At 39.2% G+C, this 12,758-nt stretch overlaps 1 protein-coding gene across 1 annotated transcript in view; it reads left to right on the forward strand.

Moving 5' to 3' along the window:
• LOC149787779 (uncharacterized) overlaps positions 1-12,758 on the forward strand; it is an 83,358-nt gene that overhangs the window by 48,701 nt on the left and 21,899 nt on the right. Inside the window, exon 6 of the mRNA XM_089975666.1 lies at positions 12,206-12,347. Coding sequence (XP_089831792.1) covers positions 12,206-12,347 — 142 coding nt within the window. The remainder of the gene's footprint in view (positions 1-12,205; positions 12,348-12,758) is intronic.

Below are 12,758 nucleotides of genomic sequence, written 5' to 3' on the forward strand. Positions count from 1 at the left end.
GGTGAGGCGATTCAATTGATAATCCAGCTATAATGACCCTAAATTTAATTGAACTAATCACTGTTAATCTGTATATGCCAGCAACAGCTGGAGTATATTTTATTGCATTATCTGTTCTTGTCCACGTTGCAGATGTAGATGATGATGCCACACGAACCACTTCATCGAACAATTTTTTAATTTCTGAGTATTTTATAGTGAATGTAGGTGATCAACCAAAAATTGAAGAGTTATTTTGTTTAGGTCTAAAGTATTTCTTCTAAAACTTGTAAAGGCTGCGAATGTACTTAAGTGTTGATTATATTCTTCACGTAAAATACGTAATTTTAAATTTACATCAGCAACGTATTTTTTTGTTGCGGCATCCTCACCTGCTGTTGGATCTCCCAGTGAAGATATTTTATTTTTACCCATGTTAAGTTCTCCTAAAATTGTATCGCCGGTAATTTTTACGTGATCATCGAATTTTGCATTAATATCGCGAGCATTTTCATTAACCTTTTTGATGGAGTCATCAATTTTTTTTAATATCTTCCTTAGCAGTATTAGAATCACCTACTTGAGTACTGTATTCATCTCGTTTGATTATATCGCCTATCTTAACGTTGCTGGTTTTTAATTTTCCATGCTGATCCTGAAAAATAACAACCTCGTCAGAATCTGCTCCTGCCATCGACAAAAGATTATTTATGTAATCTTTTGTTGCATATTTAGATAAATCAACATCGACGGGTGTTTTTTTTTATTGATCGCGATGAGAGAGATCTACCAAAAATATCAACCATTATTTATACCTGATTGATCTAATTTACTTGACGTGTACTCGTGGACTGTTTTATGGTATGGTTTGTTAGATTTAGATATCGCATCGAGTATATTAATCGCCTCATCACCGCTGATCGGAGGATCAGTTAGTTTTTGTGTTGGTAGCTTAGAATACCATGCTGGTATATTTAATTGAGATATATAATTAAGAAACTCACGAGGCGGAGCTAATCCATATGAGTCGGCGTAGATAATTTCATGTGGATTTATCGCGTAAGCAACCCAGTGAGTACCTGGCCTGTGATTTTATCGAGATTTATAATTCCCGTTTCATAGTTATTGGGGCGAGCTGGTAATTGATCTCGCATAAAAACACCTCTGAAAAATTTTATTTTTTGTTTTTTAGCGGCGCCAATTAAATCAAAATTTGACATCAGTGTTATTTTACTAATCGAGGACCTTTTCCATACCATGAAGGGGGTGTTCCTGGTAGACGATTACCTCGTCCTTTTATTTGCCGTAGTTTCCGGCGACTATTTTATTTACGGCTAATCCTCCTAGTGATCCAGCAGCGCCTAACGCAGCGGCCTTCGCCAGAACTGGTACTGCCGCGGCGGCTAACGCGGGTAACTCAGCGGCTTTTGCTGCGAGCAGCGCTGGTATCGCAGCTAACAGCGGGAAAAATCCACCTGTCTTGGCCATATCTTTAATGGCACCGGCGGATAAATTAACTTGAATTCCTGTGCTACCTGATTTACCTTTACTGAAACGTGCTAGCTGTGTTTTGGTTAGAGATAGTTTATTTGGACCACCTTGAATTTGATTATTTTTCAACGTTAATTTTATCCCGCAGGTTTTTGTTGTACTCGATTGTAATTTTTTTATCTGACCCGGAGTCGGAGTGACGCTAACGTGCTCATACATTTTATAAATAAAACGATTGATTTAAATTACATTCTCTCCACAGGAGCGTCAATGATCCTCATGCGACCACCAATGCCCTCAAGAATCATGGTCCTGTCGCTGACTATGACCGCGATTGTTCTAAACTGAACGGCACCTGCGTTGGTTATTCTTGCTTTAAAATGTATATCAACAACATATTGTTTTATTAAATCAATATGCTCTAATGAAAAATAGTAGATGGGATAAAATGATTTAAAATCCAATTGAGATATTTGCAGGCCGGTATCTATATTTTGATCTCTTCCCATAAAGCTCCATAATCGATGATATCCACGCGTCACGGAATTACCCGTGTAATCTAATGAAATTTCCTCGACTGGTTCCTGATGTCCATTTATTCGCAGTGAGATCTCGCTGGCATCAAAATGATCAAAAATCATATGAGTTCGTTCTTGATTACCCAATCGATCAGCTTGCTGAAGAGCTAAAAAGACATGTCTTGGCGCAGAAACGCCCTGTTGTGATGCTATATGCCAAGTAAAAATACCATTGATGTTACTTTGAATGCTAACCGTGAATGTTGTCAGCCAGGACATCACTGACTTACCACCCTGATTCATAAACGATAGTAATTTTCCTTCTTCGCTCGCTGATGGTGTCATCGATGGCATCCACAAGGTTAGTTTGGTTAATACAACCTTACCGTAGTCAATGCCGGTTGCCCTCCAGATAGCATCGTTACTGTGACCCTTTCGATAAAAGACAACTGTGTGTTTAGCGCCAAAAATAACCTTTCTGAAGTATCTGCAAAAACCAAAAATTGAGATAGTGAAATCGCACATGAAAATCTTCGACGATCACCAGACAGCAAAGATTTACGCGCAGCATATCCGAGGTTGTAAGCGTCAACGGTATTATGAAGATTTATGAAAGCATCACCTGGTCATGGTACTGTTCCAGGCGCAGCATCACGATGCATCCATATCCCAGTAAACATATTTGGTTCAGCACTATTTGAATTATCCTTAGTAAACATCTTACTAGGACCAGCCGATCTGGTAAAATCGTCTGAGTAAACCAATATTTGTTGTTGCCACATCAACATTATCATTGATTGATTCAATTTCTCTTCCATCAATCATATATGCGGCGCTCTTAAATAAGGCCATAATACCGTTGTTAACAAATCCAATATTGTTGCCTGCGGCACAAGCGGTACCATTAGCTAGTTTGACGATCACACCAACAACCTCAATATAAGCCTCGCAGGGGAGAAAATACCGCGTTGTGTCTTGTACTTGTAATTCATTTCTGCTGCTGCTATTTGGAGTAACCGCGTCATATGAGTAAAATTGATAATCCTGAACAGAGAAATCTTTTCTCACTGGCTCATCCATGTTGAAAGCATCATTGGATGTCGGTGAAAACTCATTTTATTAATAAAAATATTCATCGTCTAAAACGAATATTACCTCCTTATGCGCTGGTGCTAATTACATCTTGAGGTTGTACTAATGATTGTACCAGAGCTTCTTGTTGCGCTAACTCCGCTAATTTTTGATTAGCCGCATCATTTACTATCTTACTAACCTCGGCGGGCATCTCGGCGGTGATAGGTAATTTTGCTGGTGGTTTTTTTCGTCGCACTAAATTTGATAATTTTTCCTTGATGGCATCAAAAGCTTTGCTAGCGGTATCACCAAAAGCACTAAAGACTTTATCACGAATGACGCCTATTGCTTTCGCTGATAATTGTTTAGCAATAGATCCAACCTTAGGAGCTATCCTGGTAAATAGATCACCCAATCCTGACCCGTAGTTGTATTTGTATACGGGTAACCGCGAGTTGACCACACGAATCTGCACTGGTCGCTGATTATATTTATGGATAATCATTTTTATTTATTTGATTTGTTTAATCGCTGTAATAATCAACGATCTCATCGTTGAAATCGCGGTAAATAGATGCGTCGATGATACCACTCTGAAATAACCTTCTGCAGATATCGGTTGCTTCATTGATTATTTCGTGAGAATTATTTCCGGCTCTCATTCCTCCAATTAAAACCTCTAATCGAGATGCGTCGTTAACAACGCTATCGGGACAAATAGTATTGTATCCACTGCCTGTTACAGATCTTTGCGCTCGTATTTTATACATATATTCTCTGAAAGATTTATACTTCGGATCATTTAGATCAACATTAGATTTCTTGTGAGCAAAATAAACCGCATGAATCCAATTATCCTCAGTAATCTCAGAATATTTTGGTATCATATATTTTTCTCGATTTTTATACTCAAATGCGGCTATTTCGGTAGCTCTTTCCTCATTTTCAAATTCTTTAGGGTGTTTTTCTTAAATAGCCTGATAATATTCCCCCCCCCCCCCGCTAAATTAGATTTTTCCGGCGGAGCAACAAATTCTTCAGCTTCTTCATAGATTTCTCCCTCTGGCGTTAATTTTTCCTTATTGACCTCCTTGATAAAAAGTCGATAATCCGGATCATTATTATCAAAATCATTATTATAGTATTTGAAATATAATGCGGCAGTCCACTCATCTGGATCCATATTGATCTACCCTGGCAGCAGATATTTATCTTTTTTATCATAATCATGTGCAGCAAGCTCAATTATTCTTTCACGATTTTTGAAAAATTTAGAAACATCCGCTTTGAATACTTCAGCGAGCTCTGGTTGCTGCATGGGTCGAACCTGCTGCACAGGTTGAGATTGTTGTGATCTTGCAGTATATCTATCTATTGCATCCATGTATTTAACAAACTTTGGTTCGGTTGTCATAGCCTTATTGGCATTGTGATGTATATTAAATACCCATGTAAACCATGTTTTGCGAGCTGCCGGTTTATAATCGGGTTTCAATATCGTTCTTTGCTTTTTTAAAATTTTCCACAGCAAATCTAGCAAGATCATCGTCATTTCTGAACGATCTGATTTTATTGATATTTTCTTCGGTAAACTTTTCAATAAAAGGAATTCTAGTAGAAGCTTGTCTTGTTTCATCCTCCTCATATACATCCTCTTCTTCGTCTGCGGTTGGAATTTCCTGTTTAGTTCTTTTTCTAATTCTACTAGGTCCTGCTTCGACAGGTACAGGCCGAGGTCGTGTTTGTTCTTCAATTTTTTTCAGCATAGGAAGAATACCGTGTTTCTTATCCTCAATATCTTTTGTATCGCCCAAAATAATCTTTTCAGTGGTCTCGGTAATTGGTTTAAATAATAATTCGGTCGACTCAGTAAATCCTTGTTTTGCATCTTCGACAGCGCGTACTTTTTGCTTAACCGCTTCTTTTATTGGTATATATTTCTTCAGAGTTTCCTGTCGCTCTCTTGCTATTCTTGTCCTCAATGATTCTCTAACATCCATGATTATTTCATTATTGATGCAAACTCTAATATAATCCTTGTGCAATTAGACAATAGCAGCAGGAAGGGCTCTACCTATGGTCGGCCGTACAGCAATAAACAAAAAAAAAAAATTAAAATTCACGTAAAATACTTTTTTTCCAGCTAAAATCTTCAGACTAGGGTTTTGTTGATGGAACAGGGTTCAGTAACGAATAAAATTCTCCAGGAAGCCTTTATTCGGCAAATAAAACCTTTCTACGAGAGAGTTTTCTGTGGCAGGTTTATTCCTTGTCGGGAACCCTAGGTCTGTCTGCCCTCCCTGCTGCTAAGGTTATGAATGCTTTTATTGCGCTCGCAAATAATCCACGAACATCGCCTAGTCTATTCGATAATAGTTCATGTACACGGAATTTTTCTCGTTAACTACACTAACGGGTTTCACACGTCCTCAAAGTGTCATTGTTATAATTAAATGTCAAGTCGCTATCTAATGTACCTAATGGCCTAGTGGTTAGAGCGTCCATCTCGGAAGCGGGAGGTTGTGGGTTCGATCCTCGGCCGAGTCATACCAAAGACTTACAAAAATGGTACTAACAGCTACCTCCCTTGGCACTCAGCATTAAGAGGTTAGTATTAGGACTGGTCGGCCTGGTGTCAGAATAATGTGACTGGGTGGGATATCATGCTACGTGTCTGTGGCATGATGCCCCAGTGCTATGCATCAATATAAATTGTCACACTGCAGACATCGTAGCGATATGACTGAAAAATTGTTAAAGCTACGTTAAAAATCCTAATCACACACACACACTCTAATGTACAGTTGTATCGACAATGTTTGACTGCGCATCTGAGCTACGTTGCCGTCTTGATCTACAAGAGGAAAACCGATTCGGAACAGCCGATTATTATGGCATGGAGAATACACAAGTGCTGGGGTTGTAATCTATATCAAATCACCTGGATCCATGGTTGATGAAAACCTAAACAGTATGTAACCTTAGGAAACTACGTATCACGCAACTACGTATCACGCAACTACTCATGTCGTAACTACCACTGATGGTTTCACAGGTTAAATTGATCTGCGTTGTTAAGGTAATTCTCTCAATGTCAGGTCCAATATGATACCCAGCCCCTTCAGGTCCTGCGCTCAAAATTTGCTTATTTTCGGAAAGATCTTTGAGCCAGTCAAGCACTGTTCTCAATGAGGACTGTCCATTGTTAACATGATGTTGTAGAGATTCGATGGCTATACTGGCACTGAGTGTGGGGTCATAGGCACCCATAGAATATTGGTGTCTTTGCCAGTCTCCATCGACATTTTAGGTTGAATTTCTTTATTGATTGATTCTATGTTGTACGCGCCAGAGGGAACTCAATAGTATACCACTTCGAGCCAGCGTCTGCTTGAACAACAATTGTGTTATTTGATGGCAGGCCGTCAAACGGTTCCGATCGAATGTTAACCAACTGTAATATCATCGCTGCAGTGTTAGTGCGATCTAGAGTGTGGGCGAGTTCCCAGCGTCACAGGTGCAGAAAGGTCAAACATAATTCTGGTTTCGTGGATGAGATGGGAATCATCAAGGTCACGCTCTGGGCTGTATTTACAACCACATGTTGCATTGAAACATAAATTTTACGTAAAACACTAACCAACTCAATCGTTTCAAAACACATCATCGGTGTTGTATGTCTTGAATATCTTCAACAATTTCATGCGTCAACGTTCGATAAGTCCCTCTGTCCATAAAAGTCACACAGTCTGCCACCACCATTACAAGGCCTTTCCTTGTTGTTTTGCTGATATTGTTCATACTGTTTTACTTGTTCGACCAAAAATATATCGTATTATTTTGTTCGTTCTTCCATGGGAACGGATGTTGATCTTTCAAAATAAAAAGGCTGATTTAAAGATTTAAAAACAAATACTTTTGTCAATGTGATCGCTTCTAAGCAGGTTCGGTTAGACACCTGTTTTGGTGTTACTGATGGAGGAGGACCCTGTGCAGCACGCTGTTATTCCTGATAAAACCTTTCTAAATTTTGTCTTATTTCCAAATTCTGGTTTAGGTTATTGTGCTAGCCAGCTCTTAAATTCCTAAAATCGACGTTGTTTTTGTTTTTCTTCTAGTGTTTCAGTGATTGACCGAGGTATTCGCGATCTAGGACATTGTTCTGCCACGTGTTGATTTGGTACTTCAAGCTGTGGTTGTGGTTGCATTACTGTTTGTGGTGTGAACAGTGTCAAATATTCTCTCCATAACGCATCGCATTCTTCAGTTTTCCCTTCTGTAAATGGTTAATATGCTTGCTTAAAATATTTACAAAGAGTGCCGGTAAATTGCTCCTTTCCGTTGAATACCATTTTAGACTATTCAGCATTTATGCATTTATCATGTGACTTTGATTGCATTTTTATCATATCCTACCTCTAGATAGGACGTCTGCTAAGAGCGACACGCATATGATTTTCACAAGCCGCCTAGCAAGCTACTTCGTTTAAAATTGAGGTGGTGTTGGCAACTCTGACCTGTAATCAGGTGACACGTTTGGTATCCTGGCAATTGCCTCTCTAATGTCATCATCAAGTTCAACAGTGCGTTTGGCGAGTATACTCTGGGCCTCTCAAAATTGTTCAGTGTCTTCCTTGACTTCCTAAGTCGTCTCTGGCAAACGTGCTTTCGTTCTGCAGTTGAGTTTGTGGCTTTCCTTGGTGTGTTTAGCTATCTTACAAACTGGACCAGGGGTGCTTCTGTTCCCTTTAGCGCTGCCACCTGTTGCACGGTTGCTCTGGTGGCCTCAGTAATTTCTTTTGTGAGTTTAATCAGCAGCTCCAGTGTTTGTTCACACCCGCTGTGAGATCTTTTTATGAATTTTGTCCGCGACTGGAAATTTTTTGGTCACTTTTTGGCCTTTGATTACTGTTTAACTAATTCTTGTTGTACACAATTAACTTCACAGGATCGCTTCCCATAATTAGCTATGACATCGCTGCGGAGAATTTTTATGATTTGGGTCTTGATTGTTAAATTGACGCATCCGCGTTTAAACCAGCACGATACTTGCGTCGCCCACCAGCCAAATCAGTGGTGAGAAAACAATACCGATCCGAAGTAATCCACACAAAGATGTCATGAAATTCATTTCACTAATGGTCGTCGGCACACAAAGTCTAATGAATGTTTCTGAGACCATGCGCGGTAATGCCACGAAATATCATCAACATGTTACATTTATCACGGATCACGTTTGGCACATGAGTGTATCGTTGAGTCAAATAAATCACGTCCGTGTTTTTATGTCGATCTCGTGGAAATATTTGCGCCTTTTCAATATCACATCGTCGTACACCACAAGATTGTCTTATTTGCATCAAAATAAGACAATGTTAGGGACTTCGGCCTTAGCGAAAAAGAAATCGATGAAATTTCCGATTCCCGTATATGACAAGTCGTAATTCTGTCGTTACAATTTCTCAACACTTTTTAACACTTTTGAACACATTATAACACGTTTGATCATTAGCGGACGGTTCAATCACATACAATTTATCCCACGTTAACTATCGTAAATCTATATTCAACAACAGTCGAGTTATTACCGGATCCAGCCGGGCCAATGATGAGTGTCCAAACTGACTTTAGAAATACGGTTCCATCACCATGCTTGGTCGGTTCAGGTGTTGTTTCTGCGGAGAAATCGATGACTGAAAAGTTTTTGATTTTTCCAAAATCGGTTATTTTACCAAAATCATCAGTAATGTTCCTTTCAAATGAGGCCATTAAAAATTGTCTGTCGCTATAATACGATCATGTCTTCATGTCGTGTGAGATGTTGCTCGAAAACACGTACCAGAAATCCGACTCAAGTTCAAGCAAATACATGTACTGGAATTTGTATTTAATGTGGAGCACAAACGTTTACGTTTTATTGGAAAGCTGCTAACCATTTTAAAAAAGTCACCGGAGTCGGTGATATCGCGGCTGCATTTCCTAAGTTACCAGGAACACTAGTAAATATCAGGCGAAATAATCTCCCTAGATAGATTTACTGTGAACCTAGTATGCTTCTGGATCTATGGTTCGATTCTAACAACTAAGGTCCGGCCTTTATGCAGCATGTTACCGACATGACAATGAATACTAAGTATCAAAAAATATCCGTGGATGTGAAAGTGCCGACGTAAATCTGATCCATGTCTTTATTTGCAACAGTGGAAGAACGAATCGCACAATGGTTCGTCAATGGAGTTTTGATGCCAAGATTGCACTTGGTTGACAAAGACCACTCGTTTATGCCTCCTGTGGAACTCCTGATTAATAAAAGTATACCAATATACATAATCATACAATGGACGCAAAGAACCGAACATTATCCAAAATATACTAAAGACCACGTGGGTACTGGAAAGTTGAATATGCCGTGGAACAGTTAGCCAGCGCATCCAAAGTCACTCATGCTAAGGCTCGAACATTGTTGGTCAAAAAAGTGCTGTGGGAAATTTATTTACCAGTACCAAAAACGATATCACAGGTTCGTTCGATGTCCTAACTCTAAATGAGGTGCATCAGGTTGATTTTTTATTTCTTCCAAACGATTATGTCTGAGATTAACAATGCCGATTGCCCAGATATGTCGATGTGACCAGCAGATACAAAGAAGCGGAGCCGTTGACATCAAAAGATGTTGCCAATGTTGCAGAAATATTCAAGCGTATTTATTCGCGAAGACCACTAACATTTGGCCACTATTGTTTCATGGGGATCCTGGCAAAGAATTTCTCATGTATAAGGATGTGATGCTGGTCAAACGCCAGGTGCTAATATGTATCGGACATGTCAGTGTGTATCGTGGCCAAGTTTTGTAGAACGATTTAATCGCGCTCTTGCAGAACGGTTATTTGACCAAGAATTGCTGATGAGGCCAGAGCGGTCTAACGAAAGGATTGCACGACTTACATGGTCATAACAGACTTGAACAACGAAGTTCATGTACACGAAGGGATTAAAATAGATCAATGCGATTCGACAAAAGACAAGTTACTGTTACTCACAATTTTTTCCTTCACAGCCATCACTGTTACAACTGCTCGAACACAAGTTTGTTCGGTATCTGAATGTACCTGGAGAGTTGGAAGGTGGGCAACAACGTCGTGCTACTGACTCAGTATCGATACTCCAAAACAACCAACCCGTTTCCGATTGGTGCCATTATCACCTGGTCGACATCGTCCTTCCAGCCGTTTATTTGTGAGAAAGGAATGGCAAGTCGTTTCAGCAGGTATGGAACTACCATTAGGATTTGTGATGGAACTTATTTAAGCAGTGTCAATCATAAGCTGACTCACAATAGCCTGACGACCGAACGCTTTAATGGCAATTCCATCTGGGAGTGTCCCATTGCTTCGTATTCAGCGGGTACAAATTCGCTTTGGTGCATCGCTATACACCCATATGATGGTTCCTGGAACGTATAATATTTGCGGTGTGTGCAAATTCACGATGGTCTAGAAGATCTATGCACAGTTCATTTTTTATAGATCTTCTGTACAAACGCCCGTTTAACACCTTTAGTTTTCTTAATGTTTTATGGGTCTGACCACACTCGAGTACCTTTTGGGTCGTTGCCCCTCATATTCCTCGATTGGCTTAACCAAACATTTAGGCTTTGAACTTGCCAACCACCTTTTATTGGCGGCACTAAACAACGGATGTTCTTTCCTGGTATCAATTTTGGGGATGTAAAAGTCGTGACTGGTAAAGCAGTTCTTGAGTGTTAAATACATGCATGTAACGTCTGCACGGATATTTTTTACCCTTGACCTTGCTGTATCCGTTAAGCAGTCTACCAAGATCATTTATCCACAAATTCTGAGATATCAGTTCTGTTTCTTTCATTTCACTCACAAAAAAACAAATAAATCTGATTTCGGCCATTCTGTCCCTGGGAGATGGCAACAGCGGATAAAAGACATTCGTTATACGTGAAAACATTAACAGTGATCCCCGGGTTAAGTGTTTCAAATTTCTTCAGTGTGGCTTTGTAATCTATACAGGAAACTCGATATCACTAAGGTTGAGTTTCGCCCAGATGTTGCCGATATTTTTGAGGCATATATCGCCGACTGGATCACTCATGTTATGTGTATGTTTTTCTGTGTGAGGTCCATAGGGGCTATATGATCATGGTTGGTAGAAGCATGGACGGGTTGAAAGGCTACAAAGTGGGCTGGGTGGGGAAAATTCCCCACTTCCGTACTACTGTTTACTAAGTGATCAATCAATTACATTCTACTTCTCACCTAAAATTCTGAATAATCCCAAAGGTCTTTCTTGTAGTTGGCAGTGTGGCAGTGTGGTGCCGTGACAGTGTATTATAAATTTTAGAGTCCTGAAGCATCTTCACACATTTCTTGTTATAAGTAGATTTGTCCATTACCTCGGTACACCGATCCTTATCAGCAGGAAGAGTAGTGATACTTTAGTCTCTTGCTTTTGTTTCATCCTTACTAATGTTATGTTAGTTCAGACTGCTCGTCAAGATATCAACCACATTGCCTCTGAGTTCATCGGCATCACTATTAGATAAAATCCACAGGTAGATTCCGAAGCTGCCAGTAAATCAACAACTGGCAGCTTTTCTTCCCAGTGAAACTGCAAATTCAACCCATTTAGTTCCGATTCCGAGAGTGTACACATACTTCAGCCAACTATCCGACAATGAATCACGATCAAACCATGTGCTAACAACACTTTTCGTACATACATTTTCAAACTTATTTTACTTTTGTTTACAATCATCATGCTTCCACAAACGCGCAAACGTCGTCAGTCTTTCAGCTTCCGCCATATCTTCTAACGATAACATTTTGTACAAGCGGTCCGCGACGCTGAACCGGGATTGGGCCGTTACAACCTGCCGAATATCTGGAATAAACTGATCACTATTCCCTCGTGGGTTGTTAACAGTCAGTAGAGAATAGGTAAGTCTGCTGACAAAATCCTTAGTACGAGGACGAAAGCTTCAGGTTATCGTTCTATATTTTTTGTGTATGTGATTTAAAAGTTATCATTATCAAAGATGACCTTACTAAGTAGATATTGACTGTAATCAGATGGTGTGTGACATGATTCTTACATTTTTTTTTCTTCTATAGAATACGTCTTGTGGATGCAACGGCACGGTGGGAAGAAATCCGCAACTTCATTGCAATATCAAATGTCTGGGAAATGCTTCAGAGTTCTGTGGAGGAACACTGGATGGTGGATACACATCCATAACGGTATTAAAAAACAATTGTGAGTTTCATTAGCCGTTTGTTTTCATTTGACGTGAGATCTTTCAAATGTAAATTAGACCGATTCGAAATGAGAGAAAGAGAGGCAGAATATTTTTACATATAACATATTCAAATTATCTGAATTATGTTTTATTAGGCACTTTGTAATTCCAGTGAGTAATAATTTGAATAAATAAATCCAACCAAATTCATAACTGAACAAAACTATCAAATGTTAAGTCAAAGATAAATAATTTTTATGTGAGGAAGATTATATTTCCCTCCACTTTACTTAGATAGCAATTACCAATTTCAAGAAATAGCAATTACCAATTTCAAGAAATAGCAATTACCAATTTCAAGAAATAGCAATTATGAATTTCAAAATTAACGGGAAATTGTCATTATGGAAGTTTCTAAGGTCAGAATA

The sequence above is a fragment of the Sinohyriopsis cumingii genome, chromosome 11 (genome assembly GCF_028554795.1).
Source record: "Sinohyriopsis cumingii isolate HCF-2022 chromosome 11, ASM2855479v2, whole genome shotgun sequence".
In the NCBI taxonomy this organism is placed as follows: Eukaryota; Metazoa; Mollusca; class Bivalvia; order Unionida; family Unionidae; genus Sinohyriopsis; species Sinohyriopsis cumingii.